Source organism: Protopterus annectens, chromosome 9.part0 (assembly GCF_019279795.1).
Source record: "Protopterus annectens isolate FY-2018-M chromosome 9.part0, PAN1.0, whole genome shotgun sequence".
In the NCBI taxonomy this organism is placed as follows: domain Eukaryota; kingdom Metazoa; phylum Chordata; order Ceratodontiformes; family Protopteridae; genus Protopterus; species Protopterus annectens.
In genome coordinates this window covers 622,136,387-622,155,306 of record NC_056743.1, presented here as the reverse complement: position 1 = coordinate 622,155,306, position 18,920 = coordinate 622,136,387, and the positions used below count along the sequence as shown (strand labels likewise).

General features: G+C 39.2%; 1 protein-coding gene across 2 annotated transcripts in view; it reads left to right on the top strand.

Moving 5' to 3' along the window:
• The window catches only part of C4B (complement C4B (Chido blood group)), an 876,141-nt gene that overhangs the window by 743,537 nt on the left and 113,684 nt on the right, over nucleotides 1-18,920 (top strand). Inside the window, exons 33-34 of one of the 2 annotated variants that reach the window (XM_044083184.1) lie at nucleotides 7,017-7,164; nucleotides 18,468-18,558. In XM_044083184.1, coding sequence (XP_043939119.1) covers nucleotides 7,017-7,164; nucleotides 18,468-18,558 — 239 coding nt within the window. Of the gene's footprint in view, nucleotides 1-7,013; nucleotides 7,165-18,467; nucleotides 18,559-18,920 lie in introns of both variants that reach the window. The other variant, XM_044083183.1, reaches the window with a different exon arrangement.

The window sequence follows — 18,920 nt, the reverse complement described above, 5'->3', positions numbered from 1 at the left end:
ATTAACAATATCAGACCAGCATGTGTGAGAACTATAGAACAGATATACAGCTGAGCCTGGTATGGAAGTAAAGCACATAAGAAAAGCTGGCAGTGGAATGCAGGAGTCCAAATAGCCATCAAATGAAAGAAGCAGTGCAGGAAAAAGTGTGAGGTAGTAAAGATGGAACAGGCTAGGGAGAAATACTTGGCTAACAAAGAGGCTAAGAGACAAGTTGCAATAGCAAGGAACAAGGCATCAGAGGCACTCTACCAACTTCTGGAAAGTGACTCAGTAGGTGGCACAAAGAAACTCTATTAGGTTGCAAGGCAAAGACAGAAAGATAAAGAAGATAGTCAGACATCCTTCATAAGGGATACCAGCAACAGCCTGCTCACCAGTCCACAGGACATCAAAGGCAGATAGAAGGAGTATTTCCAGCAGCTTCTGAATGAAGAAAACCCCAGAGAAGCTGTACTGCCCCAGACACAGCCTACCATGAGTCAAGAAGACAAGCCCACCCTAGAAGAAGTAAGAACAGCACTAAGGAAGATGAAGTCAAGGAAAGCAGCAGGGTCAGATGAGGTTATGGCAGATACTGATAAAGATGCTGTATGAGATGGGGAGGAATGGCTCTTGAGGGTACACATAGCAGGGTGGTAAGAAACATGTATCCCAGGTGACCAGAGAATAAGCACACTAGTATCAGTGTTCAGGAACAAAGGGGGCATCCACATCTAAGGGCAGAATAGAGGTATCAAACTCCTGTTACACTGCATGGAAGTCCCGTGGAGGTTGACTGATTAACTGAATATGTAGAGCAGTATAAAGTAAGATGAAAGATGAGCCGTTCGGATTCAGATCAGGAGCAGCAGAAATGACCTGATGTCTGCAGTGACACAGCTGAGAGGAAGATAGCGATGAGGAAAGGATCCAATTGGACAGTCCTAGGCGTTGAGAAAGCACATGACAAGGTCCCAAGAAAGCTAATTTAGACAATACAGTGGTGGTTCTGAAGTCTCAGAAACATTGGTAGAATTAGTGTAGGCTAAGGAAAAGAAACCAATGAATCAAGTAGGGACAGTATTCAGTCTCACACAAGGGTTCCTAGTCAGAGTGGGAGTGCTTCATGGTTCAGCTCTGAGCCCACTGCTATTCATACTGCTGACGGACTACATTAGCAAACAGGTCGGGCAGATACATCTACAAAATTGCAGTAAGCAGACAATATGGCATTACATGCAGACTCTCAGCAAGACCTTCAGCACAGGACAGGGGAATGGAATACAAAGCTGAAGGTAAGTGGGATGAAACTGAGTACAGACAAGACAGTTGTCATGGCAGCAAATGAAGGAATCAGAAGAAGCTGAGAACAGAGATAGAAGAGAAAATAATGGGACAAGTTAACAGCTTTATGTATCTGGGACAGGTTGCTGAGAAGAAGGGATGTAGACAGCAAAGCTAGAATCAGAGGGGCTGCAGCCAAATGGCACATAGTGTTGGGGTAGTATATGACAGAAGAATGCTAAAGAAGCTGAAAAGTAAGGTGTACAAAACAGTGGTGTAACCAGAACTAGTGTATGGTACAGAAACCTGGGCAATAAAGGCAAAGCAGTTGAGGGAGCTAGAGATAACTGAGATGAAGGGTGTGGGATGGGTGGTAGAATGCACACTGTAGGACAGACGAAGAAATGAGGACATCAGAGCAGTAGCCAGAGCAGCTTCGATTGCAGACAAAATGAAATCGAACATAATATGGTGGTTTGGACACATTTGCAGAAAAGCAAAGAGAAAGAGATAGATGGATTGTGCGAGAGGAGACTTGCAACATTCAGACATGAGTGTCGAAGAAGGTAGAAGAGTGGCATTGAATCAAGATAGATGGAGACAGTTGACATGACACCTTCACTTCATGTAGGAAGTGGAAAAAGGGGGGGGTTAATGATGACAACAGTGAGACGATGATGATGTGTGTTCACAATCTTGGCTGTGACTGAAATTGGTCCAGTGTGATCAGTGTTCTTCCCCAGTTAACAAACCATATGAATGAATGAATGTGTGAAGTCCATACCCAGGCCCAGCAATCAAGGAGCCTCAATCCTCATCACTAACACAAGAGAGGGCATCTCATATATGAAGGAAAGGATAACAAATACACACAGTAAAGTGCAATTACCCTTAAGGGCACACAGAGATCACAGTCAGTTCAGGGCTGGTCACTCCCTTGCTCTCCAGGTCCCCAATAAGACTCCCCACTGGCACAGCTATAGGGTCCAGATCTCAGCCTAGCTGAGCAAGCTAAAATCTCCAGCACCCTCTCTATCCAACCAGTGCTTCGTGTCCCTGCCCAAGTAGCTGACACACACACACAAACACACTTTGTGAAAAGAGTTTATACAACCACACAGACACTCCTAGGAAAGGCTGGCACAGGTTCTCCAGCTGTGCCCCTATTACCCAGACTATATGGTAGTACCACCTGCCACCACCCAGCTAATATTTATCAGCTACTCAACGGACCTTAAATGGGTGTCCAATTATTACTGTACAATATTATTATCCAATTGGTAGTATAACTAAACAGTCAAGGTACAGTAATCACTATAAATATGCAATGTACTCTAGAGCTTAAATTATCTCTACACAAAACAGCCACAGTCAAAAGGTTTTACAATATTTAATAATAAATAATAAAAACACAAGACTAAACTTCTTACTACACAGTGCTAGTCAAGAGTTCAGAGATCACAGACAAATACTTAAAATAATTCAGTAGTACAGTTGTGACATCACAGAAAAACACTTAGTCTAATCTTTCTAGTTTCTAGCTATTTATAAAAGAAAACACAAGACTAAGATAACTTACATATGAGCAAAGGCAGTGCTGATTTGAATGGTCAAGACAAAAATGCTTAATCCTATCTGGTTCTCTCCATTTAAATTGAAATTTCAGTTCTGATTCACATTACATCATTCTTCACACTTTCCTGGGGTTCCCAGGCTACACATTACATCATTCTTCACACTTCCCTGGGTTCCCAGGCTAACAGAAACTGCATTTACATTCTTAACATCTCCTTTTGTTATCTTGTAGCTGGTCAGGAAACAGAGCAATAAAAATACATTTGCATGTTTAAGTCTAGCAATTTAACTCTTGGTTAAAACAATAGCAAGAATTCCTTCATCTAGACCCTTTGGCACCACTGTCTACATCAAAGGGTCACCACATGCTTTACTTTGGTCAGTAGAGTGCACTGTTGTCACATTTATTTCCAGTTCCACATGTAACAGTATTTCTTTACATTTAAGACAACAAGCCTGTAGTTTACATTCATATTTACAAATGACAGAATTATCTGCAAAATTCTATCTAGCTAGGCTGGCAGCCTTCACAAAATGAATGAATGAATAAATAAGTAAATAAAGCTCCATCTCGGTACTAAACCCGGATGATAAAATATTTTTTGTAATCTTAGTCACCAAAATGGTAGGAATAGCTCCAAAACATGAGGACTAGTGTGGCTTTATAAAGGAGAGGCACACTTCTGATAATATGATCAAAACTATTTGAGGTCTACAAAATGCAATCCAAAGTAAACAAACAGTAATAGTATTAAGTGTAGATGCTATGAACCCCCCCCCCAATTAGCACTGAATGGGGACCAGACAGGGATGCCTATTACCCATGGATCTAGTTCCACTATATGAAAGACCTCTGGCTATACAGTTAAGAGAATCGGATATTTCAGGGCTGACATTAGGAAGAGATGAAACTCAGATGGCATTGAATGCTGATGATTTACATGTACATGTTACTGAGCCAGAAGAACACCAAAATAGAGTATTTCAAGTATTATTAGATTTCGGGAGAATTTCTGAATATAAAGTTAATATAGCAGAGACACAAGCTATTTCTGTTAATTTTTGCCCTTTCCAGTCCCTGTATAATAAATATCTGCAGTTATTTCACTCTATAGTAATTGATTATCTAAAAGTCGGGCTTGTACCAATTATGCAGGATTCAGTTAAACTTGCATACAGTAAAACAAAGGAGATTGTTGTGTGGCAATTAAAGAAATGAAATCAGATTAAGCTGGAATTGAACCACAAAATACAAGCACTACAGATGTCTGTTCTCCCCTTAATACTGTACAGTTTCCATCCTCTCCCATTAGCTCTGGGAAAGCTCTTTTTTTAAGACATGAAAAATATATTAATAAAAGCTTGAGTTCTGGAGGGAGCTAGGAGCACCTGACCTTTGGACATATCTGAGGGCATGGCAGCTACTGTTGCTTGGTATTTGGAGGAGAGAAAACAAGTTTGATGGAGTTTGGTATAACTAGGTCAACGTCTATAGCATTAAAATCTGATATACTGTTGTTGGACCACTGAAAAATATAAATCTAGATTATGGAAAGAAGTTTGGGTTGCATCAAATTGGATGCTGAACCAAGTGTGTCTGATAGCTGGTGTGATGAGTTTTTCATCTATTAAATTAATCTTTCACCGGGTTGAGGAAAGGATGATGTGAATATGATGGCTACAAAATCACGTGCAGATTAAATATTGGCTGTCTTTAAAGGAGACCCAATTTTTATAATGTGGGACAGATATAGAACTAAGTTTCAAGCCGTGCCTGGGGATGTCTTTGGTATATAGCAGGCTCATCAGTTATATAGAGTAAAGGCTGAAGTAGGATTGGTCAGAATGGGTAAGATATTGGGAAAATGACCTGGTGGCAATACAGGATCTGTGATGGATATCCGTGAATGTAGTTTCTAAACTTTATAAATTCATAAAAGAAATAAAAAGTACTACAGATAGAAAGTCTGAGAGGGGATGAAATTAAAGCTTGAGAAATGGATTTGACCAAAGTGGTGGAATGAGGTCTATGCAGCATTATGGGGGTTAACCACATTAAGGTTTATTTTAGTGAAAGTGCTTGAATGATTATGCTAGTACATCCTCCCAATTGAATAAGATGCTTTGAGGATGAGTAAGTGATTGCTGGAGATATGGAAATGGTGTATTAGGATACTGGATACACATATTCTGGGAGTGTCCTATATTAGGCGAAGTATAGAAATTCTTCCAAGATAGAGCGAGGTTGCTGTATCCAGTAATGGGTCTCCTAACCAAATACACATACTTTTTAGGAAACTTGGACAATGATAAGTACAATACAAATCATGGAGCATTATTGGGGGTCACTCTTATTAGTGACAAAAAAAATCTAAATATGAAAGAGGAAGAAGGACCTACCCCCACCAATGTAGCAAAGATAAAAGCTCTGAAGAAACAGATACATAGAGAAGAAGTCTTAGTGATCAGAGGACATGGGAAAAGGATAAGACGTAACTGGAAAAGTGGCAGAAGCTGGTAAAGAAAATTTGAAAGACGGACAGCTAAAGAAAGATTATTTCATAAAGAAAGATGATGCCACCCTTGTAGCAGGTAGAGGAGAGTTAAAGCAGCGACCTTATTAACTAGGGTATTTACTTACTATATAGACATTTTTGTGTAAGTTCTGATGTTAATACTCCAAATAGAATGCTTCAGTAAGATGTAGTATTGTGATTAAATTTTGTACAAGGTGTATATTATGACTGGCTCTGTCATCATTTTGTAAAGAACTGATAAAAGTTATTATTGAATAAAGTTGTTAGTCTGTTTTTCTTTTTTTAACAAGTGAGGTGAAAACATAATTATTTACGCTGTTGTTATTTTAAATATGTTGGTGGGGTATTATCCTTATAAACTTGCCATTTTGAGCCTTCCTTTGAAATTATGATCAGTTCTGCTAAGCACTCTGTTTTTCTCTTTTTGGATGATTTTCTAAGCTATATTTTAACAAAAGTACTGATATTTTGCACTGATGGTATACTGAGACACAAGCTATGATCAGTTCTGCTAAGCACTCTGTTTTTCTCTTTTTGGATGATTTTCTAAGCTATATTTTAACAAAAGTGCTGTTATTTTGCACTGATGGTATACTGAGACACAAGCTAGACTCTAAGGGAATTTTGGTATTTTTATGTCAATGATAATGAACAGATTTGTTCTCACTCTCTCTCCCTCTCTAGATAGCTACTCCAACTTATCCAAGGAGTATTTTGAGTTATAAGGCTATTACATGTTTTTTACCCCCAAAGCAAAAAAATGTTTTGTAACCATGAGAAAATAGAATATATAGCACAACCTTTAAAGGAAAGAAAAAGCAGAAGGAAGAGAAAGGGCATACCTACTACTTGATACTCAAACATAACCTGCAAGCACACTGATCAGAACAAAATGTCAGACCACTTAGAAAAATCATTCTTATCTACCAATACCCTGACGTCTGGCTACAGAAGCAGAAACATTTAAAATAACTTAATCATTTTAAAAATTCGTATTTTGGCTGCTCAGGGAAATAAGACGGCCTAAAATGATGTTATATGCAATGATAAAAATGTAACATAAGCTCAGAAATAGTGACTCTTTGAAATATAGGGAATCAAATTGCCTAGCCCTGAAATAAGGGAACTGAAAGGCCAAAAATGTGGACTTGTATATATTGTCTGACAAGGCCGTTTCTTGAAATAGTCCCTTTTCTCCAAGGTATGGTGATCTCAAGCTTGGTATTTATAAGTTCAAGGTCTGTAGGGAGATTGTCCCCCTGCAAAAAAGAAGTCTAAAGAGGATGGTGATGTTAGATATTCCTTCTTCTCCTGTGTTTTCTCTCTTTTTTTCCCCCTTCTTCTGTGTTTCGGGACTCAGCAATCCAAGTTCCAACATTTCAGTTGTAGGGCCTTAGAAATTTTGCGGCTCATCTATAAAACAGCAGAATTTACTGATTAGACACTGCTTACTGAATGACTTTAAGCCAAGTCATTTTACTTGAAGGTCAAATACAAACCTAGAATTTGATTATTTAAGGAAGTAAGGAGTGTTGGAAGGAAACTTTCTTACATTTTCAGTGTTCATAACTTTCAGTACCTTCTATACATTAAGTTTCATAACTAGTCATATTCATTAAACTCTCTTATTTCGAGCAGCTGAAGAATATGATTATGACTATGGTGACGCAATGGCTGATGAACCCTTCAGCAAAATCAGCTGGTTTGACCGACGGAACAGGAGGAGGAGAGAAGCAGCAGCTCCCGGCAGCAGTGATAAACCCGTGATATATGACATCTGCATATGGTAGGTACAACTGCAGAGCATTGCATGAAATCTAGTCGTAGGGAATCCATTAGCAATTATAAATCAATAATCCTGAGCCTGCTAAAAGTAAGAATGTGGTGTCATAACTTTTTAAATATAATGTGATACAAATTGAAAGTTTCAAGATAAGTGATTACATGCAACCTTGATTCTCAGGAGACAGGGGTCATCAGACCAATCACATTGGCTTCCCCATGCCACTAAACTAATTGACAAAGGAGATGCAGCATTTTTCCCATTTGAGTAAAACATCTAACATGAGCTGCTGTTAAATAAAGTTGTATTCAAGACATTAAATTGGATTAAAAATAATTAAATAATGAGAAGTACCTGGTGAAGTGATACATTATCAAAAACATTGTTATGTCCTTAAGGAGTGACATGCATTTATCCATTGGGCATCCAATACAGGAGTTTTAATGTATCACACAGTACGGTTCTAGCTTGGCTGGGTCTTTGTTGCAGTTTTAATGAAAGATTTAAATAGTGGGCTATCGTGTGGAACACTGATGGAACAAGTCAAAGAAATTTGCAGTCCTACTGAAGGTTTATAATGAAAGGATAGAATGTGTGGATTTTATAGGTTAATAGGTACCAAAATATTGCTCACATGTCAATACTCCAAGAAATGTTGCTGTTTTAACATAGGCCAATACACATCAAGCATTCACAAACTGCACCTGTCCATTAGGAGCATCGGTGAAACCAGGGGTAAATTTTTGATTTAGCATCCATTGGTCCAGTTTCATTTAAACTGGATGGAAAATCTGTTCCAGAGAAGGGGTAATCTTTGAGACACATACCTGGCCCTCCAACATGTTCTGTTTAATCTGCAGATGAGGTTTAGTTCCTTAGATCAGGTATATCTGATACTAATTGGTTTGCGGATTTGTAAAAGATCCATCAGTGTGGGATCAGTGGATTCCTTGTAGGCTAGGCATAGACTGCTGTGCAGCAGTCTGTAGGAGGCCAAGTACAAGGATAGGGCTTTGATGTGGTGCTTAGGACTTGTTTACTCCCTGTATTCTTTTTGTGAGGAACCTCTGTGGTCCCTCAAGCTGTTCCAAGTGCCTGGTCAGGTACATGCTGAAGGATGCATTGTACTCAATGACCGGTCTGGTGAGAACTGAGTATAGTGGAACAATGACTTCCTTAAACCTGGATGTCATGCCCTTACTTATAAGTTGTGCAATGAAGGATGATTTTCTCACCACAGAGGATATGTGGTAGTCAAAGCTCAGGTTACTGTCGACATGTGTTTACAGACCTCTAGCCACTGGGTCTACTTTTAGGGGTGCATTATCAATGTGGTAATTTCCAGGGGTCGCCATCTTTCCAAAGGATCCTACTTTCATTTTTTTTTGCGCTGAATTTTAGTCTATGGCTCTGGCACAAATTATTTGTTTGTGTCAGGCCTTCTTGAAGGATATCTGTTTCTTTTGGGGATTCAGTGACTACACTTAGTTTTCCATCATCTGAATTGTTAGTCAGCCAAAGGCCTTTGACATTTGCTTTGACTTCAGTGAAGTAGATGTCAAAGAGTAGAGGCTCCAACACTGATCCCTGTTGGGCTCCACTAGTAACTGACCTTTTTGTGGAGGTGGATTCTTCTATCCTAACTTCTTGTGTCCTACCAGTGAGACAGCTGTAAATCTTTTGGGTGACATATGGATTTATGCCTAATTTTATAAGTTCATCTACAATGCCTGAGTGAGGTATTATGTTGGACACCATAGCCAGATCAAGGTGCACTGTTTTGCCTTCATTCATAGCTTTAGTGACCTTCTCAAAGAAGTTAACCAGGTTAAATAGGCATGACCTGCCTACACTCAGTGTAGGTGCTATACTGACAGGACAGAGCTTAGAAGTGGATGACATGATGGTAAGCAAAAGGCTGGACATCCTATGAATCCATGAGACAAGGTGAAGAGTCAGTGCAGCAAAGCTACTTGGCTTTGGATCCAGAGTCTACTACTCAGCAGAAGGGCAGACTAGAAATGGTGTGGGTGTTGTGATGAGGGAGCGACTTCAGAAGTCAGTGAGGGATGTCATCAGAATTATTGACAAATTCATGGCAATCAGACTCCAGTGTAATGATAGGCAGTATTCATAATCTCAGCCTATGCCGCACAGTAGGGTTGTGATACTGGGGAAAAGAGTGCATTCAAAGTAGGATAACATGAATTGGTGTTGGTAATGGGTGAGATGAATGCACATGTTGGGACAGACAGAATAGGATATGAGGACTGCATGGCTCCACATGGGTGGGGCAACAGGAATAAAAAAAGAGATGCCAATCTAGACTTCTGTCTGGCAAATGACTCGATGATGACCAACAGATGATTTAGCAAAAGACAGCCACAAGATCACATACAAGGGCGGCCAACATGCAACTCAGGTAGACTTCCTCCTAGTAAGGAAAGGGCAGTGTAGAATCAGTGATTGCATAGTAATCCCCAGTAAAACAGTTGGCCCTTAGCATAAACCACTGGTTACTACAATCAGCTGCAAGCAATAGTCAGAGAAGGCTCTAAGATCAACAGAGGCCAGACTAAAGACCTAGACATTTGCTAACAAGAATACACAAAAGTTTAAGGCAATACTCAGGGATATAGCACCAAAGGAAGCAGAGGAAATATGTGGAGTTGAAGAAGAATGGCAGCTCCATAAAACAGCATGTGAGGAGACTACAAAACAGGTATGCAAATAAGCCAGGTATGGAAATAAAGTACATAAGGAAGGCTGGTGTTGGAATGCAGACAACTGACCCAGTGTTTGCAGTGAGACAGATAACTGAGAAGAAGCTAGAGATGAGGAAAGAGTCCACTTAGGCATTCCTAGACTTATAGAAACCACATGACAAGGTCCCAAGAAAGCTGATTTGGGCAGATCTGCAGTGGTTCCATGTCCCAGAAACATTGGTAGAATTAGTGCAGGCTATGTACAAGGACCCAACAACTCAAGTATGAACAGTGTTCAGTCTCACAGGGGAGCTCCAAGAAGGAGTGGGAGGGATCAGGGTCCAGATATGAGGCCACTGCTGTTTATAGTAGTGATGGACAGAAAACAGGTGGGAAGGGACACATCAACAAAGTTGCTGTATGTAGATGTTGTGGCATTACACAAAGACTCTGAGAAAGAACTTCAAAGGATGGGGGAATGAACTGCAAAACTGAAGACAGATGGGTGAAACTGAGCACAGATAAAACAATTGCAGTGGCAGCAGATGGGGGAAATCAGAATAAGATGAGAACTGAAATAACAGGGACAATAGTGGAAAGGGTTAACACCTTCTTGGGGCTGAATACAGGAGATGGGGGTAAAGTTGGAGCTAAATTTATTGGCTAATAGATTTGCTATATCCTCTGGCTCTGTATAGGTGGTTCCACTCACCATTAGGTTGGCGCATTGTTGGGCATTACTTTTATGGTTGCAGACAGAACTGCAAAAAAGACGTATGATTGTCCTTAGCCTGGGAAGCTACTTTTATCTCAAATTTAGATTTGGTGGACTTGATTAGTCCCCTGAGTTTCGTGTTATGATTGGTGAGGGCCTGTTGACTTTGCAGGCCACCAGGTTCTAAATTTTGGACATGATTTTCTTTCTTTTGTTATACAACCTTCTTATACTGGAATTCCACAGGGGTGGTTTGTTTTTAGAGGATGTTCTGTGATTATTTCTGGTAGGTATAGCTGTCTATGAATAATTCGACATAGGTAGCTGTATTCTCAGGGTTTGTGGATGGATTGGCATTTTGCTAGACTGTTGCTTAGTAGGAGAAGCCTTGGAATATATATTTTTAAATGTTCCTAGGTTGGCTGGGATCCTGGGCTTAATATTTATTTCAAAGGAGATAGCTTTATGGTTCGACCTGACCAGTGAGGACGTTACACTAGGTGGTGTGCACCATTTGTGAGGACCAGGTTAAGAATGTGCAGACTACCTGTTCAAGGTTGTTTGTGCTAACAATGTCCAAAATCTCTGGCCTGCATGTTTTAAGTCTTGTATAATTCCCAGATGATGATGGGGTAGTTAGAGTCACCCATGAATATCATGTTCGGTTGAATAGGTAGCGCCTGTATTTAATTTTCAAGTATGTGGTGTGGGCTTTCTCAGTCATGGAGGTGGACCGATAGCTTGCAAGGATATGGTAGGGGTCTTTTCTTGTGGCAAGATGGAGACAGAGATGTTCAAGTGTGTCAGCCTGTTTTAACAGTCTTAAGGTATGTTCACATTTGATGTAAATTGAGACCCCTTCACCTTTAGAAACTACATGTGCAGTAGCTGATCTAAATTTGTGGAAGGCGTTATAGAATTGCACAGCTGGGGTGCCCTCTGCAGCTTTAAACAAAGTCTCGATAACTTGGCAGATGTCTACATTTTCTAGAATGAGGAGAGCTTGCAGGCAGTGGAGTTTCTTCTTTAGACTCCTGACATTGAGCAGTAACACCTTTAGATTATTCTGAGTTGGTTTAGCTATGCCACTAGGTTTATCAGATTGGCACTGCCTAAAAAAGGCACTATGGGGTGGACAAGGTTTTAGCCAATATTCAAAAACCTAAAGGGGACAGAGGTAAAACATCCTTGACAAAGCAGTGTGATCTGCGTACCATATCCTCCCAGACACAGAAATATTGTACCCCCTTGGTGTAACACAAAAAACTAAGCCAATTATTAAAGTCAATTATCTTCTGTTGCTACTGTGACATCATCCCTGGAAAATGCTGTGCAATGCTAGGCTCATACTATTCTGGGAAGCAAAGTTCAATATGTCTACTGTCTCTCTCTTCATATAATCCAGTGAGGTATATCTCAGATCATGTACACCAACATGGCTATGGTAGAGTCATACTGGTACTTGTAGTTCGTCAGCGATCTAGTGAATCCTGGTCGCTGCCAGGCAGCTGACCGTTATTCTCCCCTTGCTCAGCCTGGTGAGTGAGCCGTCTGTGTTTCTCACAACAGTCTCCTATGACTAAGATATTGTGTTATGTGGCAGTTTGCCCTATGGTCTTAGGGATTGACACACCTTGTGATGAAGCTGTGTGTCTTGGTGCACGTTGTCTTAGCATGGTGTCCAAGAGATTGCTGGTGATACTTATGCTCTGTCTAATGTCTGCGAGATTTTTGAGGTTTTTGGAAGATTACATTTAAGAGCCTCAGCATATGTGGGACTGTCCATTTAAGAGCTTCAGCATATGTGGGACTGTCCATTTAAGAGCCTCAGCATATGTGGGACTGTCCGCCTGGGATACACTATGAGCAGTGGGTGTAGGGTGTGTGTGTGCGTGTGTCACTGAGACAACCTACTTTGTGTTGTTTGTGTTTGTCTTGGTAAAGTGAGAGTCTTACCTCCAGTAACATTTTGTAACTACATCTCTCGCATACTATATCAGTTAGTTTTAGAATAAGGTGGTTGTCAGTAATCATGAGACATTTGCTACATTGCCTCAGGATGTCCAAATCCATCAAGCTTGCTACAGAGATAGTAGGAAAATGCAAATCTATGGTTATAGACCCTTTATTTGTAACTTTTTACTAGTGGACGGTACAAGAGAGGTTAACACCTAGCTACTAAGTTACTTGTACTTGTAGGGCTGTGCTCCTTAATGTGAAAGTCAATTGTTCTTTGTGCAACTATGTACTGAGGAGACTTCTGAGGTATTCTGTTATATGGAACATTTTTAGAGGGTGATAACCATATATGGAAGCTGTATGAAAATGCATTTAAAATGGTGCAAACATGCTGATTTTATGGCAGTACAGAAACAAAATGTCCCCCTCGCCAATCATCAAATTGCACTAGAGGCAGACCAAAGTGATTCCCAGCTCAGAGACAGATCAGGCAATCTCCCACTACCACTGGAATGTAGTCCTAATCCCTCTTGATGTAGAATCCATTTAGCATGGCCAGAAGCACAGGACTGCGCCAATTAAGTACCAGCAAGAAACACAAAGTAGCAAATTACAAAGTAACACACTGCCTGGAATGCTTCTTAAAATGCAGATCTCAGCAATCAACAAATAAAGTAAAAATAAAGCAGTAGCACTCTAATATAGCTAACTAAGGTGGAAAATAGTTAAATATCTTATCTATCAAGGATGGAACAGGATTATTTCAGAACCCTCTCAGAGTGTGGTGAGAATGCCAAGCAGATGAGACCTCTGAGAAAATGAGCCAGCGACAATATATAGTAAGAGAGGTTAACACATGTGCAATACTGATTTGCTGTGTGGGTACTCAGTATTATGGACCTATGGAAAACAATTTGTGGGAAAAGGATTTAAATAGCTTAAACAACTGACAAATGAAATGAATAAAGGGAGGGGCTTTGGAAGTCAGAGACACTGGCTTTTAAAACCACAACAGGCCAAGGGTGGGAGGACTTGGGAAAATGTTGAGCTCCTGTTAAGAAGCCAGAGAAATCTGACACTAAAGCTTGTAGTCCACAATATATCAAGACTGTAAACTATTTTTTTTTGTGTTACCAGCATTTGTAGGAGGGATGATATTTCATTGAAAATATAAAAAATGACCAAACAAGGTTAGTGAAAGAGTCAAAGGTGTTGCTCTCTATTTATAGTATTAACAGGATAGTGTAAGGTATTGCACTTAAGTCATAATATTAAAACACATTGTTTGCCCAGCTTGATTATTTCAGTTTTCAAAGCTGTAGTTCGATCTCTCTTCTATTTCTTGTATTTTTTGTCTCTCACTTTAATCATGTATCTTGTTCTTATGGAAATATATCCCTCCCTGATGTTGTATGCCTAGATCCTGATGTTAAACATTTTTTTTGATTTTTTTTTTGCACTCAAACAATTTCTCTTTCAAAGCTTTCCACATTCTGTCTACAGTTTTTCCACTGAACGCTTCACTCCAGTTAGTTTTACATAATGATTGGTTTGCTTCCATATATGTAATTAACCTTCTGTGTATTGGTTTAGATTAGAAATTGGCAGAATTACCAAGCAACAAATTAACCTTTATAACCCCATGATCACTGAACATCAACGGTGGTAAAACTTGACTTGAAGTAACAGTAATTTCTTTAGGAACACAAACAATGTCTAGTATGTTCCATCCCCTGGTAGGTTTTTGTACAATCTGAAGCAATTATTGTTCCTGAATATACATTATGAATAATTTCCTTACTAATGTTGAATCAATATTATTCCAGTCTGTTTCTGGTACATTTAAGTCCCCAACTAATATTATTCTTCCCTCCTGTGTTTCATGCAAGAAATGTATGAATTCCTCTCTGTCATTTGCACTTGACTTTGGTGGTCTGTACACTCCAATTGTCACAGTTACACAGTCTGCAGTATTGGTGTTATCACTGAACATGTAATAATCACAGGTCCGATAACTATCTTTAATCCCTATCATAAAACCTCCACCTGATTTTTTGTTACAATGTCTGTTACAGTAAAAACATTTATACCCTGACGGAACTGGTTTCCAGTCATTGTTGTTTAACCATGTTTCACAAACAATAACAACATCAATTTTGTGGGAACGTAACAAATTTTCCAATTAAAAAAAAATTTATTATTAATGTTTCTAGCATTAACAACCCTCAGAGATGCATCAAATGTTGTTATCTGTGAACTGTTAAATTTTCGACCAAGCAAAAATCCTGCCTAGTGTTTGTCAAATATTGCAAAATATCTATTGCAAAAATTCTCTTCCTTGATCTTGACAAATGCACACCATCCTGTCTGTACAAATGTGAACCCAAAACTAGGCTTAGATGCTCTACACATTTCCATTTTTTGAAACAGGACATTTTTTCCATGTAGATATTTACCCAAAAAATCTTTTCATTCACGGTGACCTGACTATCCTTTTTATAAGATATTTGTGAAAAATACATGCTAACACCAGTACAGACTATACTATCTATGAGGCTTGTCAGTTCTCTACTAACAGTCGGAGAATCTTTGTGGATAACATCATTTGTATCGACATGAATAAAAACAGATCCATACTTCCTTACATTAAGGCATTCCAAGGCTTGTCTCACAGCTTCTATTTTTGTTGCTGGCAAGCATAACACTCTGCAAATTTAAGTATCATTTCCTCTAATAATTAAATCTCCAATTACAAGAATATCTTTGTTGGCCAGCTCTGAAGAATCTGCAGCTTCTAATACAGTAATATCTGCTCTATTAATTGTTACATAGGATAGATCTTCATCACTATTAGTCTTATGAATCCCATTGCTTTCATTGTGTATTAAATTCTCTTCCAGCTGTCATTGTAAATCCACAGCTTGAGCCAAGTAGTCAAAATCTGTCTTTCTCTTCTTTTTTCTTACAGGAATGTTCTTCAATCCTTCCACATTCAGTTTTGATTTCTTCCTTTTCACCTCCCCTTTGCCTCTTTTTTCCACCTTCTTTTTTTGGAAAAATGATGCCTTTTTCTATAGACTGAAGGTTTTCTGATAGAAAAATATTATCATTCCCAGTAAACTGTGTGTTACATATCAAAGAAGTGTCCTTTTTAGTACGTATTCTCTTTACTTTATAGGCATTAATCAGTTTATTTTTCTTCCTAGTTATTTGTTGTGAACTTCATCATTTCTTTAAACAAAGAGTGTCTTGATGCTGGAAACACTTTTTTCAGCTGAGTCACTCTATTACCATTAGAATGTGTGTTTTTGGAACTCTTTTTCACACCCCTGCATCATCTGATGGCATCTACCCCAGAGACTCCAGTCATCGCCAGGTCTGCTAGTGTTTACTTTAACTCCCCTGGGTCTCACTGGTAGGGCTGGGTCCATTCAAGGAACCTAAGGGCATACAGGGGTGTCAAACAGCTAATCTCTACAGTTTCTATTTTTTCATTTTTCTTATCTGTTTGTGGGTCTGTGTGGTTGCACCCGAGGGGTGAGCATGCATTAGGGATGCACAGCATTTTGCCCCATCTCTGCACCAGCTCAGCCAAGTTTCCCCATTATTTACAAATTTGGGATATGCCCCCATGTCAGCATCTCCAACCTCCACCAGAGATTGCCCATGCAACCCTCCTCCCCTTGACTCTGTCAGTCACGCAAGCTGCTAATAAAATCCTTGTTGGCTGGGTCTAATCAGGGCTATATTTCTATATGCCACCAAATACTACCACTAGAATTTGTGAAGATTTATTTTTAGTGGACAGGCACTTACAGTGATGAGTGCAGCATACACATTTAAAACAAGAATGACTCCAAAATAGCCAGAATATTCTTGCTGGCATGGTAATAATTTCTGATACACAGCCCACCTGGTTGTGTTGACTGGAACACTGCAGTGAGTCAAGACTCCTAGAGTGATGCACAAACATTACATATCATCTTCCCAACCTGCATCTTTGCACCCCTCAGAGTGTGGGGAAGATGATAAGCAGGTAGGTGAAAATTAACTTAGAGTGGTACAAACATGCTGACATTATAGTCAGAAAACTGGTAAAATTAACAAAATGGTCCTCTGGCCAGTCACCAAAATTGCACTAGATGCTGATTGAAGTGATTGCAGGCACAGATCAGGCATAGTGCTGCACAAGAGGTGCATATGCATCTTTTCTCCCGATTGTTGTGTAATGTAGGCACACTGCTTATATGTAAGTAATATAATGCAGTGATCATCATCTAAGGTTTCCATATCCCACCAACCAGCCTACAGAATATAACACACAATGTGCATACTCTAACATTCCACTTCCTATATATTGAGATAGTTATTACTTACTGTCTAGGGTCTCCTCTCTCTCTCTCTCTCTCTCTCTCATTCCCCATCAACAATACATACAGCACAGTGTCACCTCCATCAGGATCCCTGTATGATAATGCAATGTTTGCATCATTTAGGTTCTTCCCCATTCCATTCTTTGTATACACTGTTTGTTCTGTAGGGCATTCCCCTACCCTCCCATCCATTATAACTCAATATATGGTTGTTATCTAGGATGTCCTCATCCCTTGTAATACAATGCACAGTACTTAAGGTCTAAGGTATAATTCCCACCTTTATTAAAATGTTCAGTGTTTATTGCCTAGGGTTCTGTTTTATCTCAGTTTGCATAATACAATACACAGTAATACTTGTATAGGATGACTCTAAACCTGCACATCTATCTATATCAGAGCACAGGACTCCAAATCCAGGATCTCCCTATTTCCCACTTTATACCATATTCTGCTCTGTATAGCAGTGTGTAATGAATTATTGCTGATAAGATTGATTGAAAGTAAAAATATTGAAGAACCTCATTGGCGGTAACATTTGCTGACATCGAAAGTAATCTAACTAAATTGATTGCAACTGTAAACTTGTTAGTTGCTACTGTGACCACCAAAAATAATAAAGAACTTTCTTTTATGTGGGGCCCCACCCCCAGTATGTGGGCTCCACCTCCACACCTCTGGAACCTAAACTAACTCCAGGGTGGCACAATTGCAAATAAAGGAAATTTTCCTGAATTATGTTACAGTCAATCACCTGAAGTTCATCCATAACATAAGTCAGCCAACTATTCCACCAGTGATTATTCCTTAAATTTCAGCATGCAAAAAAAATGTGCAATAATAAAACATTTAACACCCACATATATAATATGGTTAGATAGATACATGCAAACACACAGGCACATACATGCACACACACGTGTGTGTGTGTGTGTGTGTGTGTGTGTGTATATATATATATATATATATATATATATATATATACACACACACACACACACACACACACACACACACACACACACACACACATAGATAGTTATATGTAGATAGGTATGCATACATACAGAGAAAGAGAACTATCGTTCTGGTTGTATATACACAATCCATTTTTAGCATTCTAACATTCTGTTTGGAAATTACTTTTGTGCAAGCCTTGTTTTTTCATTCAAAAAATGCATTGTAAGACTGTCTAGTGCATTATATAGAAAAGATTATAGACTGGCAAATGGATACCTGTGGCAATTCTTAATGCACACCAGCTTTAGTTTCATCTGACAGGAAATGGTGTCATGCTGTGTCAGTACCAGCCTTTAGAAATGTCAGTAAATTTAATAGCATTCTGCTTGTCTTGTTGCAGATTTCATGGCTTTTTCCACAACCCAAACTAACTGACATGCCAATTTTCTAAATGTTTTAAAACATGTTAGTCTTTTCCATGCTTTGAAGCTTCTGGGAAGAATCTGAAATGGCTGTGTGTTCTAGCAATGCTGACGACGGTGTGCAGGCAGATGAATAATGTAGTAAAGTATGTCTTCTTCATTCAACTTCCAGGAGAGACCCAAAAGCAAAGGTGTCCGGTATGGCTATTGCTGACATTACCATGCTGAGTGGCTTTGAGCCAAACAGTGCTGACCTTGATAAGGTAAGAAATGCCCTTTGGCACTGTCATTTTTGTTACTATATATAGTGTAGAAGTTTTGTCTTTAAATACTTCTCTTGCCCACCACTCAGAAAGCTATGAATTAGTAGTAGTGGTGCCTATTAGTGTGAAACAAAAAACAATGTTTTTTTTCAGTTGGCTGTACACCATCTTGGAGTTGTTTGGTTACAATGCAGTCAGTTAAACAATGACCTAAGCTTTTCTTCCAAAAATGCAGTTTGATTTTATTTGCCTTGTGAAAGGTAAACAAAACAGGCTAGCTTAAAGTGTACTCAACACACACACATATTGTGTAGTAAGTTCAATTACATTTCTCAGAAGAGTAAGCTAAAGCTACGAGTTCT